Source organism: Gadus morhua, chromosome 22 (assembly GCF_902167405.1).
Source record: "Gadus morhua chromosome 22, gadMor3.0, whole genome shotgun sequence".
NCBI classification, from domain to species: Eukaryota; Metazoa; Chordata; class Actinopteri; order Gadiformes; family Gadidae; genus Gadus; species Gadus morhua.
This window is the reverse complement of record NC_044069.1, coordinates 17,716,887-17,730,649: the sequence shown is the minus strand read 5'-3', so window position 1 is coordinate 17,730,649 and position 13,763 is coordinate 17,716,887. Positions and strand designations below refer to the sequence as shown.

General features: G+C 45.3%; 1 protein-coding gene across 1 annotated transcript; it reads left to right on the top strand.

Moving 5' to 3' along the window:
• The first annotated feature begins 2,588 nt into the window (after nucleotides 1-2,588).
• LOC115535880 (ankyrin repeat and MYND domain-containing protein 2) lies at nucleotides 2,589-12,693 on the top strand. Its single transcript, XM_030347434.1, has 10 exons — nucleotides 2,589-2,761; nucleotides 3,981-4,045; nucleotides 4,851-4,989; nucleotides 5,187-5,285; nucleotides 5,550-5,710; nucleotides 9,541-9,755; nucleotides 10,169-10,304; nucleotides 10,731-10,859; nucleotides 11,125-11,242; nucleotides 11,867-12,693. Exons 1-10 carry the CDS (start codon nucleotides 2,695-2,697, stop codon nucleotides 12,031-12,033), a joined length of 1,296 nt encoding a protein of 431 aa, XP_030203294.1. The 5' UTR covers nucleotides 2,589-2,694; the 3' UTR covers nucleotides 12,034-12,693.
• The last annotated feature ends 1,070 nt before the right edge of the window (nucleotides 12,694-13,763 follow it).

Sequence of the window (13,763 nt, the reverse complement as noted above, 5' to 3'; positions counted from 1 at the left end):
AACAGCGCTACACAAACTGGAAGTTCTTCATCATTCAGCTATCCGCTTTGCCACCAATGCGCCCTTTAATAAACACCAATGTGAACTTCTCAAACCGGTTGACTGGCCCTCCCTCCAAACCCGCAGACTCCGACATGAAAGTCCTTTCATTTTGCAGCAGCTTTTGATTGGATTACATTCAAGACATCCTCAAGCAGAAACTTAAGTATGTCTTAGTAGATCCCCCCTGCTCCTGTTGATTCTACCGTTTCTCACTTGAATACATCCTTCACACACAATATAACCTTGACACATCTTAATTATTATATATATTTTTTCACCCAGACGCACGCATCTGCTCGCATACACACACACACGCACGCACGCACGCACGCATGCTCGCACACGCTCGTGTCATGATCCGCCTCTGGTTTTCTCATTCACCTGCTTGCCTTCCTGATCACTCCCAATTAACCCAACCACCTTCACCTGTGTTTCCCCTATATCAGTCCTTTCCTCCCAAACATTCCCTGCCAGATTGTCTCTTGTGTTTCACAGTGCTTTCCCGCGATTCAAATCCTGACCTACCACCGATCCTGCCTGCTCTCTGATCCCTGCCTGTCTGACTATTCTCCCGGTTCCTGATCCCCGCCTGTCTGACTATTCTCCCGGTTCCTGATCCCTGCCTGTCTGACTATTCTCCCGGTTCCTGATCCCTGCCTGTCTGACTATTCTCCCGGTTCCTGATCCCCGCCTGTCTGACTATTCTGCCGGTTCCTGATCCCCGCCTGTCTGACTATTCTGCCGGTTCCTGATCCCTGCCCATCGGACTATCCTGCCTGCCGATCCTGTATCCGAATAAACTATTGACACTGTTCCACGCTCGTCGTCAGTCTGTGCACCTGGGTCCTGCTAAACGCCGCCTGTTACAGCACGCACATGCACACACACGCACACACACACACACACACACCCTTACAACCCTTTCATTTTTGTTGTCTCTTATTTATTATACCCTGTCCAGACCTTTACGCCCGTCCCCTGACCAGTTTTAGTGCATTTGTGTTTTCCATTATCTTTCTGTACATAGGCTGTGTATTTGTATATCAGTTTTATGTTTGCATAAATGAGTCATGCCTGTGTATTTGTTATTTGTACCTTTATTCCTGGTGGGGCCCCTTGGACCAGATCAATATTGTAAATAAGAAACTGGTATTATCTGGAAAAATAAAGGTTATAAAAAGAATAAAAAAATCCTGCAAAATAATAACATTGACCATCATTGCTATGCCGATGACACGCAAATCTATGTAGCGCTATAACCAGATGACTATCGGCCCATAGAGCTGTTGTGTATTGAGCAAGATAAAGGATGTGCCAACATTTCCTTCAACTAAATGAGGACAAAACCGAGTTTTATTTGGTGCTAAAACTGGAAGGCTTCAGATTTACATTTCGACAGTCACATCAAATCAGTTACAAAATCTGCCTATTATCACCTTAAAAACGTAGCAAGACTTAAAGGCTTATGTTCACTCAAGACTTACAAAAACTTGTACATGCCTTTATCACTAGCAAGCTTGATTACTGCAATTGTCTCATTACAGGTCTTTTTTCAGAATGCTGCTGCTAGAGTTCAACACCAGCTTGTTCAGTATGCTGCTGCTAGAGATTTAAATTTATTTTCATTTCTTAAACCGTTCAATTGGCTCCCTGTATGTAACAGAACTGATTGAAAAATCGTGCTGCTCACCTATAAATCCCTCTATGGTTGAGGGCCAACGTATGTAACTGATAGGCTTGCACTACACGACATAAAGGTTCTATCTAGACCACTAAGATCTTCTGTGACCAATCTGTTAATCATCCCCAGAGTTAACACGATACATTTACTTTTTTTTTTTTGCATAGTTTTTTTATTTGGAAATGTTTATGAACACAGAATATACTGAGCATACATTTTAGCAGCCATATCCATGGTTTTTGTTGTTTTTTGTTTCTATACACATACAAATAACAATATCAAACCCACCCCACCCACTTGAACATGTAGTTCACACACCTAAAATATCAAAAAGAAGGAAATGGATAAATAAATACAATAAAAATAATATATAGTAAGCAAGGTCACCATACTTAGCCGTGCCAAATGTCACCATGTATTCGTTCACATATACTCACAAACTGTACCCGAAAAACTGTTTTACAGTTGGATTGGCCTAGAAGTGATAAAATCAGTAATTAAGTCAAAAGAAAAAAAAGAAAAGAAAAGAAAATAAAAAGGAAAAAAGGTTTTTTGATTTCCAGTGTAATAATATTCTTCTGCGTGCAAGTAGTCACAAAGGCCAATATGTTTTTATAACTTTTCCTTACTATAGGATGTCTTCGATCTGTGATACCAAATATGGCTACTGCTGCATTTGAAATAGATATTCTCATTTCATAAAATTTAGATCAATTCACACCCATGCGTTCTACACTGTCTAGCACTCTGTCCCTAGTGGTCAAGCCTCATGCATAAATACAATTTACCTCACCTCCCCCCTTTGTATGATGGTATATTCCAATGTGGGCCAATCTCTGCAAGAGAAAGACCTCTCCTGCCTCCTGTATAAAAACACCTTTGCCATGTGAGAGAAGCTCAAAGACAAGGCAAATAGGCCTAGGCAAAGGTTTTGCAATTCAGCCTACCTCAACACCTACCTCAAGCAAACCATGGCTGCGCCTCAAAAGGGGGATCTTTCAGCGTCCGAGAGGGCGATATTAGAACTTATCTCTGCTGGTGAGTACTATCTATCTTGTATACAATTTTTGGGCTTTTGGATAACAATGTTTTCAGCTGTTACTGCATTAGTTATTGTTTTTTAACGTGATAATAACGAAACACTATAAAAAACCCAACACGTCTGTTGGGTATCATTAGTTCTATTATAAAAATTATATATATTTATACAACGGGGGACCTGAATCCAGCGATCTGATTGGTTCCCAACTGTTGTATAATGAGCGTATACATAACTGCTATGACGCCCGATCATTTTGTGAAAGTTTGCATATCACTCCGCGCCTGGAAGTAGAAACAGTTACAAAGTAAAACATATGTTGGATGATGGAGAGGGTGTAAATGTTGTTACTCCGGGAGTGAGCAAGGCGATGGAGAGACTAACGAAAGCGTAGGCACACGGCGAGTGAACTGCTCCATAGGATAAATTGCCGGCGATCCGCTCTATCGGAGCCTTCTCTCGGAGGGACGCTAAAGTGTGTTGCATAGCGACCGTCGATGCATAGCGGCAGCCAGGAGGGACTACTTTTTTGTATTCTTTAATAAAACGGCTACTTTGACTTTCTTGGTTTCTTTTTAAATGTAGTGTGTCTATGACTTTCGTTTCGCCATAACAGTAACCGTTGTATAAAAGCAATAGATCACTTCAGTCAGTGGCATGTGCTCATTATACCACTGTGAAGGGGGTCGCCGCCCTCCGCTGCGCGTCGGGGCCGGACAACGCCCCTTAACAGTGGTATAATGAGCACATACCACAGCCTGGCGGGATCTATTGCTTAAATAATACCTGCATTGAAAAGTTGCTTCAATATATATATATATATATATATATATATATAGACCCTCAGGTAAAGCCTCTGGCCCCAATAAGTCATTGCCATAGCTTGATGGCAATGACTTGAAAAGTATAATTCTAGTTGTCCTTAGTCATTATGTAAACCCATGAATGGTGGTATTTTTATCTTCTGATATTTTCTCAGTGTGGAATTTCATAACTATCTCACGGGTCAGAGCCATCAAATGAGTAATCTTATTTGCCCTTAAAGCCTTCTTTCATACTATGAATATTAATACATTACATTCCAAACCCGAAGCACTTCTGCCCCCTCCCTTTATATATATATATATATATATATATATATATATATATATATATATATATATATATATATATAATTAGCTATTCGTCTTGCACCTTAAATCTCAATCCTTTCTTCAGGTGACGTCTCGGAGGCTGAAAAGCTACTAGCCAACCAAGATATGCGAGTCAACTGCTTGGATGAGGTATCCTATTTTATGTGCATTTATTGTAGTATTTATTTATTCATTCTGCATTCATATACAAATTATTTTCCTTACTGGAAAAACATGATACTCTCCTCTCCCCTGATTAGCGGAGGAACAACAGCAGGAGTATAATTAGGAAGATTTACTCTGTTAAACTAATTTCGTTTAATAATTGTCTGAGATTGACAACACTGCTTAGAAAAAGGGACCCGCTAAAAAAACTCTAGACCTCACGTATCGACATCATGAGTGATGTGGTCTGTAACCATTGTGGGAGACAACATATGCTTCTTATTGTTGTGGAAAGACATATGGAGGAGACTGGAGGGCCGGGAGCAGTATTAGATAATGGTGCCACGCCACTCAATGTAACTCACAGCCCCTTTGGAGGCCTTTGTCTCTCAAGGGCTTCCTGTCCTTCAAGAACTGATGTGCCAAACAGAACCAACAGCCATCGCTGCCTTACATCGCCTCAGCTTCAATACAATGACACAACTTTAGCTGATAATACACAAGTTTAAATTTGATTTAAGGTAAAATATCCAGTCGATTATATTTGATTTGTTTTACTACTACTTACAAAGCCGTTGAGGCCTAGAGGCCTGCCATACCGGATACCTTCACAGAAGGAGAAGTGAGGTGTAATTGACTAGTGTAGATGGTACACTACAGAACGTTCGTCAGCTCAGACAATTCTCTCATTAGCCTGAAAACAAAAGGCACAGCAGTGGTTATAGATTCTGATAATTCATTTTATGGCGGAACCAATACAACAGACCTGTTTCTCTCTTCATTCATCCAGTTTGGCATGACCCCGTTAATGCATGCTGCGTACAAGGGGAAGGCCCATATGTGTCAGTTGCTGCTTCGACACGGGGCCGACGTCAACTGCAACCAGCATGAATACGGCTACACCGCCCTCATGTTCGCCGGCCTGTCTGGTAGGTCTTGGCACCTCTTTTTTCAGGATGTGTGCAACCCCTCTGTTAATCCATATCTTATTCCGAAATACTTCCCAGATCTTGTACACTTCTGTAAAACATGAATGTGTTTAAATAAAATGATGTTCATGAAAATAAATAAACAAGCTACTGATGACGGATCACTGATCGACTCCTACATTGTGCGTGGTTCCCAGGAAAAAGTGACATCACCACTATGATGCTGGACGCGGGCGCGGAGGTTGACGTGGTTAACTCTGTGGGCCGGACAGCTGCTCAGATGGCCGCCTTCGTCGGTGAGCCACAGGCGTGGTTGGGCCCCCAATGTATGGGGCTCCCCCTGTTTTAACTCTGTTGCATCCAGGCTGTATTCAAGCAGGAATCATTTCAATGCAATTTGATGCGTTGTTATACAGCCTGAGTATGAAGTGTTGGCCATTTCCAACCATCATTAATAAAGTCATCTAAATTTGTTGTGAATAATAGCAAATCAAATGATACAAATCCTTGTGAGGTTGATGTAAACCCCCTGACTTAATCCATTGCCATTCTCATTGCAGGCCAGCACGACTGTGTGAGTGTGATCAATAACTTCTTTCCCCGGGCGAGGCTGGACTATTTCACCACACCGCAGGGCCAGGACAAGGAACCCAAGCTGCCCCCCAAGCTGGCGGGACCCCTCCACAAGATCGTCATGACAACCAACCTCAACCCTGTGAAGGTGATTGGCTCTTCCTCCCCTCGTCCTCCAGGGCTGCAGCACACAGCGCACTATCCACCGCAGTAGCATAGGAAACGGGTAGAAGCCCACAACATGGAATGACATAGTAAGAACAGGGAAGTAAGTGAGTAAGTGAGTGTGTGTGTGTGTGTGTCTGTGTGTGTACGTGTGTATGTGTATAGGGATGTTTGTGTGAGTACATATGTGTGTGTGTATGTGTGTGTATCTGTTTGTGTGTATTTGTTTATGTGTGTGTGTGTGTGTGTGTGTGTGTGTGTGTGTGTGTGTGTGTGTGTGTGTGTGTGTGTGTGTGTGTGTGTGTGTGTGTGTGTGTGTAGTAGTAGTGTAGTAGTAGCCGCCATGACACCTCAACTGGTTGCTCGCGTGAATAACATAAGCCTGGATGCTAAAGAGACTTTTCTAACCTCGACGCCAATGCTGGATTCTGGCAGATTCCGCTATCCGAAGAATCCTCTCTCCGCACCACCTTCATAACGCCATTTGGGCGGTACTGCTACAACAGCGCGGTACTGCTACTCCGGAGCACTTCCAGAAACGCATGTCTCGTATCCTGGAGGACCTGGAAGGTGTTGTATGTCAGATGGACGATGTGCTCATATGGGGTGCCACACAGGGTGAGCATGATGAGAGGCTCAGGAAGACATTGACACGTCTGCAGGAGGCAGGGGTGACACTCAATGACAAATGTGACTCCTCAAAGAGCAGGATAAAGTTCCTGGGACAACTTATCGACGCCACGAGTCAGTGCAGACCCTGACAAGGTTGGCGCTGTGAAAGCCAGGGCAGAGCCCAGTAACGTCAGTGAGGTGAGGCGCTTCTTGGGAATGACCAATCATCTGGGACAATTCCTGCCTCACCTGGCGGAGAAAACGCCCCCCCCTCAGAGATCTATTGAGGAAGTCAAACATGTGGGCCTGGGGTCCACAACAGCAGCAAGCCTTTGAACAGATTAAGGCTGAGCTTAGAGCACCGCCGCGTCTTGCCTTGTATGACCCAAATGCAGACACACTTGTCTCAGCAGATTCATCTTCATACGGCATGGGTGCTGTTCTCCTCCAGCTACGAAATGAAAAAGACTAGAAGCCGGTGGCATATGCTTCGAGAGCCCTGAGCAACACCGAACAGCGGTATGCTCAAATCGAAAAAGAAGCTTTAGCCACAACATGGGCCTGTGAGAGATTTGCAGAGTTCCTTATGGGAAAGGATTTCCATGTAGAGACAGATCATGGGCCATTTGGTTCCCCTGCTAGGCTCAAAGAGTCTGGATGAACCGCCACCTCGCATACAGCGTCTACGTATGCGGCTGATGAGGTTCTCTTACACCATCTAACATGTGCCAGGCAACGACATCACCACTGCTGACGTGCTCTCCAGAGCGCCAATCGAGGACACAGCGGAGGGCTTACAGGAAGAAGAGGTGAGCCTGTACTTGGACACTGTGTTGGCAAACCTGCCAGCTACAGAAAAAAGACTTAAGGAAATCGAAACACATGAAGAATTCTCCATACAAAGAGCATTCCGTCCCTACCTGCCGTTCTCAGGTGAGCTAACAGTTAAAGGGGACATATTATACCACCAGGTGCGAGTGTGATTAGCCTTACAAGCCGTTTCGAAAATCTGCCCCATATGACATCAGTAGTGGGCGTGTCCAGCTAGATCTGTGCTGGATAGATGAGCATTGTTTACTTCAGTCCACAGGGTAGGCTGGTAGACTGATCTATCCAGCACAGATCTAGGTGGACACGCCCACTAGTGATGTCATATGGGGCAGATTTTCGAAACGGCTTGTAATGCTAATCATGCTCACACCTGGTGGTATAATATGTCCCCTTTAACTGTTAGCTCACCTGAGAACGGCAGGTAGGGACGGATTGCTCTTTGTATGGAGAATTCTTCATGCGTTCCCTTTAATGAGGGTTTGCTACTTTACGGCTGTAGAATAGTAATTCCAGTGTCACTTAGAGCAGAAATGTTGAACAAACTGCATGAAGGCCACCTGGGACTCACTAAATGCAGAGAGAGGGCCAAGCAATCTGTGTGGTGGCCAGGCCATAGCAAAGACCTGACACAACGGATAGAGAACTGTGATGTATGCAGTCGGAGGAGAACCAATTTTAGAGAAAAACTGCAACCCACTGAGTTCCCAGCAAGACCATGGTCCACTGTGGGGGCAGATCTATTTCAGACAGAAAATAATAAGCACTATCTGGTCATTGTTGACTACTTTTCCAGATTCTTTGAAGTAGCCAAACTCACTTATACAACATCTGAGGCGGTTGTGGAGCACTTCAAATCCATACTTGCACGTCATGGCATACCAGATGTGGTGCGCTCAGACAAGGCCACAATTTGCATCTGAGTACTTCAGCAAGTTTGCACGAGAGTGGGGGTTTCAGCCATGTCACATCCAGCCCCCACTACCCACAAAGCAACGGTGAAGCAGAGCGGGCCGTTGGGACCATCAAGGGTATCCTGAAGACATCCAGTGAGCCTTACCTTGGCCCCATGGCCTACTGCGCCGCTCCTCTGGCCAACGGACACAGTCCAGCAGAGCTCCTCATGGGCAGGAACATTAGAACACCTGTCCCTGTCATCCCATCTCAGCTTAACCCGGGCTGGACAGACATGAACAGTCTAAAAAGAACTGAACAGGCATACAGACAAAAGCACAAACTGAACTACGTCCGTCGTCACAGAGCTCGAAACATGCCACTCCTCCGACAGGGTGACTATGTGTGGGTCAAGGACATCCTTGAGAGAGGCACAATGGTGTCAAATGCAGGCACTCCGAGATCCTACATTGTGGAGACGCCTAGGGGCACGCTGCGAAGAAACAGGTACCATCTCTCGCCCACCCCTATTGCACCAGCAACACGCACCGACTTACCTGAGGATGGTGCACCCACTGCGGTGAACACACCTGTCACACCTGCAAATCCCTGTGACTCGGGGCATCAGACACCAGTAAAAGAAGGACCTGTCCCTTCCAGAGTGAGAGTACCTCCAGTGTACCCAAAAGACTATGACTGTTCGTAAGAGAAAAAAAAAAAAAAGAGAAAGTGATGTGCAAATGTTGTTAAAGTAAATGATGTTGATGCTTGTTAGAGTATCTATTTGTTGAAAGTGAAAACGCAACTGTTTACGTTTACATCATAGTTCCAGTATGACCATTAAATAAAGGTTAAAAGGTTATGAGATTAACATAGAGCAGTCTTAGTTTAAAAACCTGTTGCTTGAAAAGATTAAGTGTTATCTAGGTGAACAAGCCATCTTTTGATGTCAGAAGAATGCATGTTTTCAAAATGGCTTCTAACGGCTTAACACTCACAACCGGTGGTATAATATGTCACCTTAAAAGAGCACCTATTATGCTTCTTCGACTTCTATGACCTATAAACGTTGTTTTAATGATTTATAGTCATGTTCCACCATACTCGTCCGGGGTGCTGACCGTCCGGGGTGGCTGTGCAGAGCGCTAAACACTAGGGACGCCGGTCGCGATTCACTTGTTCAAATTTCCGGGATTTATCTACGTAGAACAATCCGGATTTTCCATGTACGGTAATGCTGCAACATGCATTTTCGGAAGGTAACCAATCACAACGGAGTGGGGTTGGCAGGAGGGGGGCGAGCCGAGTGTGTTGACAGAATGCTGAAAGCGCCCAGATGAGTTTCCCGAAAATTGACATAGTTTTTTGTGCTGTGATTCTTGTCAGGTTCCTCTATATGAGTCACTAATAATACAATTAAGACCAGAAAAGTAGTATAATAGGAGCTCTAATGAATAAAGTATTGTATCTGGCCACCAGATGGTGCTGCTGGTCCAGGGGAGCCCCCTGCTGTTGGCGGCGGAGGCTCTGGAGCAGTGCTACGGCGTGATGGACCTGCTGTGTGAGCAGTGCTTGCGGCAGCAGGACATGAACGAGGTGTTGGCAATGAAGATGCACTACATCAGCTGCGTGCTGCAGCGCTGCCTGACGCACCTCCGCGGTTGCGACGACCACCTGGACGCGCTGGTCATGAGGTGGGCTCTCCTCCTCCTGGGACTTCCTCTGGACTCTGAATCAAATTGGTCTTTTTGTTGAACAAAACACAGGAACAAAATGGCCCAGCGATTAAAGTAAAGGGTTTTTTTTACAGTTTAGGAATGAATAACGAAAGCAAGAATTAATGGAAATAATGAACAACCAGAAGAACAAAAAATAAATATTAATAATGATAAAAATAAAAAGGACCGCTCCTACACTCACACAAAAACACCCCTAACACACCCAAGCGTGGCTCTTCTAACGTAGACTTTTTTTGTGTGCGTGCGTGTGTGTGTGTGTGTGTGTGTGTGTGTGTGTGTGTGTGTGTGTGTGTGTGTGTGTGTGTGTGTGTGTGTGTGTGTGTGCGTGTGCGTGTGTGGTATTTACCTTCACACCTGCTGCTGCTCAGTCTGCTGGAGGGCAGAGACAGCGACGGCTTCCTGCAGAACCAGGAGAAATTTATCCGCGAATGCATCAGGAAGTTCCCCCACTGTGAGGCCGCTCTCCTCCAGCAGCTGGTGAAGAGCATCGCTCCGGTAGAGATCGTGAGTCAACCCCATACTCCAACACCATGCAGTTGTATTTCAGAACAGACAGACTAATAAGCCTGAAGTAGGTTTCAAGATGTGTTGCATAGGGATTCCTTCTTAGACATGCTTATGATCTTATCATCACTCTTTTATGGGTATTTAAATCTGCCCATCTTACCCAGATCAGGAGTTTTTTAATTCCAAATACATCAGTGTTCTCCCCTTCTGGACGCACACTGATAATATTAATTGGTGTGAATGGTTTTGTTTTTGATCTGTATCAAATTACAACAGAAGAATAATACATAAAACATTTGCATGGATTATAATTGTTGTGCTCAATTCTAAACTGGATCCAGTTCAGATGGGTGTAGGTGGTCTCCCTCACTAGCCAGACCTTGATCTCTCTCTAAACCATGTCTACGGTGGTTCTGTTTCCAGGGAGATGACCCAACAGCCTTCTCTGTGCTGACCCAAGCTCTGATGGGGCAGATGGCCCTGGTGGACGCAGACTTCTGCTTCACGTGTGGAGAGAGGGGAGCAAAGAAGAGATGTTCCTATTGCAAATCAGTAAGCCCACGTTTGAACTCCTTGGACACCTTTTACCTCATATTGGCATGATTTATTTTGTAAGAGATCAGGTTACAACTAGGTCATGCAGCACTCTTACTCACTTTGTAACATTGTGTGCTTTGATTGTTATCACGCTCACTTGTAAAGCTACTTGGAGCAAAGCGTCTGCTAAAGGCTTCAATGAAACATCAACACTCTATTCCAGTAGTGCTGATTCTCCCAGTCTCAGAGGAGTGTTTAAGGTTTGCGGCGTGTCTCCCAGGTGACCTACTGCAGTGTGGCGTGCCAGAGGCTCCACTGGTTCTCCCATAAGAAGATGTGCTTGGCCTTGCAGGCGCCGGAAGCCAACCACGACACTCCCAGGATCAAAGAACTCAAAGGTTCAGGTTTCAGATGGGTCCTTTCTGTTCTGTTTAGATATATCTGCATATATGATACAAACGTTAATTCTAAACAGCGTTTTACACAGTAGCCTATAATCGGAGATGCTTAAAGGTGTATCAACTAATTCATCACTGCCTGCAGCTTTTTATGGGAAAAGAAGCAACGGGGATGGACCGTTCTGCCGGGGATGGTAGGGTCTCCTGACAGGCTGCTCTCCGCTCAAAGATCAATGGAACTCACCGCTCCATACGCTTTTGCATTTGACTGGGAATGGGAAACGTCATAATAATCTATCCATGGTCCTCAGCTGCCCGTGTTCAGTGGTCAACTCGCCACTTTCACCCATAAATCAGACATCAGTCTTCTTAAGTCGATTGTTTTCTGATGCTAGTGTGAAATGGATTGTGATTGAACTAGTTTGATTGTGAACGCAGCCTGGAGCCGATGTAAACAGCCATTGGACGTCATGTGCCTCTATAGCAGTGTGTGCACCTTCCACAGCCGCATGTGAACCCTCCAGCTGTGCACTAGCGGTTGTTGTTGTTGTTGTTACCATTTTGTCATGGAAACCATGAAGGCTCAACGCTGCGCCTCTTTAACTCATCTCTGTGCCCCTGCAGACGACGAGAGCGACCTGGTCCGAGAGACGGCTAACTTCCTGCAGGCGTTGTGCGTGCGGGCGGAGGAGCAGGTGGCCGCCGCGGGGGGCTGCACCGCGGAGCTCCTGGGCTGCCCCTCGACCTCGGCCCAGGGACCCGTGTGTGAGAGGGAGGACCAGCAGCCGTAGACCACCCCCACCACCCGGGCGGTGGGCTGGCTGCGGTCTCATCCCATCGGTCGCCGGATGCAGGATAGCGAGGAGGGTTGAAAGAACAACTGCAGGGTGGAAAGAACAACTGATTTCATTGGTTTCTCTGATCATGGTTTCTCTCCTTTCTTTGTGATTTCGGTGCAGCGGTCCCCACCGTCGTTGCTTCAGATTGTCGCTCTACGGATCATTTGTTGTGGGAAATTAATCTGAAATGTAACATATAATCATACATATTCAAATGAAAGAATAGTTTGTAGTTTTAAGTGCTTTTGTATTAAAGCAGATAATAATTGGACCTCTGTTTTTCCTATTTAACCATCAGGGCTCCTTTGCTTCAGCTGTTGATAAAGTTGTATTATTAAATGTCTATAATTAGATTAATTGATTTAAGCATTCTTAAAATAAGGAAGCAGCTACATGTACAAGCATTGCACTCTGGGCTTGGACTGTTGTAGACATAGATGTAGATACAGTAAAGTATATAGTAGAATATAGAAAGGGGAGAGGGAGAGAAGAGAGAGAGAGGACTCGGGTGCGAGGTGCGATGTGATGTATACTGAAAAGAAGTGTAACAACATCTTTATGTTTTTTGTCAATCACATATCGAAAATGTGGTTGCTGATTGCTGACAGTAAATGAAGATGCCAAAACAATATTCCTGGTCTTGCAGATTGAACAGCTTCATTATTATTGGCCAGGACTCTTCAGACGAATGGTATCTGATGTTTTTGCTTTGAATGGATACACTGCAGACCCCCACCGAACCCTTACTAAAACAGAAATACTTGATGCCTCATGGGAAAGCGGGACAAGTCCTTTTGTTTTACCCGATAGCGGATGGCTTCACATATTGTGTGATATAATCGTTGCCCCTAGATGGCATTGTTGGCGCATATGTTTGGATACCTAAAAAAGCATAAAAGAAGGTTAAATGCAAAAGGGGAACATATTTAGTTATAATTTAAAGATTGTTTAGATTGAGACATTTCGTTCTAGGTGGTTACTTTTAGGTTTGAAGAGAGAATTGGTTGTGCTTAGATATTATGTTAAAGGTAGAAGGTCATTTGATTCTTCTGGTCAGAGTAAGAATGTACAGTTCGACTCCATAAGAAGGACTGGCAGGGCAGCTAGTAGCAGTAGGCTATAACAGAAAGCCACCCAGATCGCCACACACACACACACACACGCACGCACGCACACACACACACACACACACACACACACACACACACACACACACACACACACACACACACACACACACACACACACACACACACACACACACACACACACACACACATACACACTGACTCCGGAGCGCACAGCCCACCCTCTCAGGGATGCATCGTTCTGAACATCATCTTTGAGCGCAATTTCTCACGCACACTTGCTGACATCCCGCGGCGGTGCAGGGGTCCACATGAGAGCCTTTCTGAGGGGGCGCATTGTCCCGCATGCACGTTCCGTGCCGTCCCACGGGAGACACCGTCCCGTCCCAAGGATACCGCTGGGAGGCATAAGCAAGGACGCTGTCACGTTACATGTCAATAGAGCCATAACTCACCGCCACATCCTGTGGTGGAGTGTATCAACCCCCAACCAACACGCACCTCCGCCACCCAACACTCACTATAGACCTGGACAAAAGGCTGAGGTTCAAGTTCCCAATTCTGGAGATGTAGAAATGAGCAAATAGCGCGTCG

Coding starts and splice junctions, on each gene's coding strand:
- LOC115535880 (XM_030347434.1), top strand. CDS start 2,695: ATGGCTGCGCCTCAAAAGGGGGATCTTTCAGCGTCCGAGAGGGCGATA. Junction 2,762..3,980: donor ATTAGAACTTATCTCTGCTG/GTGAGTACTATC, acceptor TCCTTTCTTCAG/GTGACGTCTCGGAGGCTGAA. Junction 5,286..5,549: donor TCAGATGGCCGCCTTCGTCG/GTGAGCCACAGG, acceptor TTCTCATTGCAG/GCCAGCACGACTGTGTGAGT.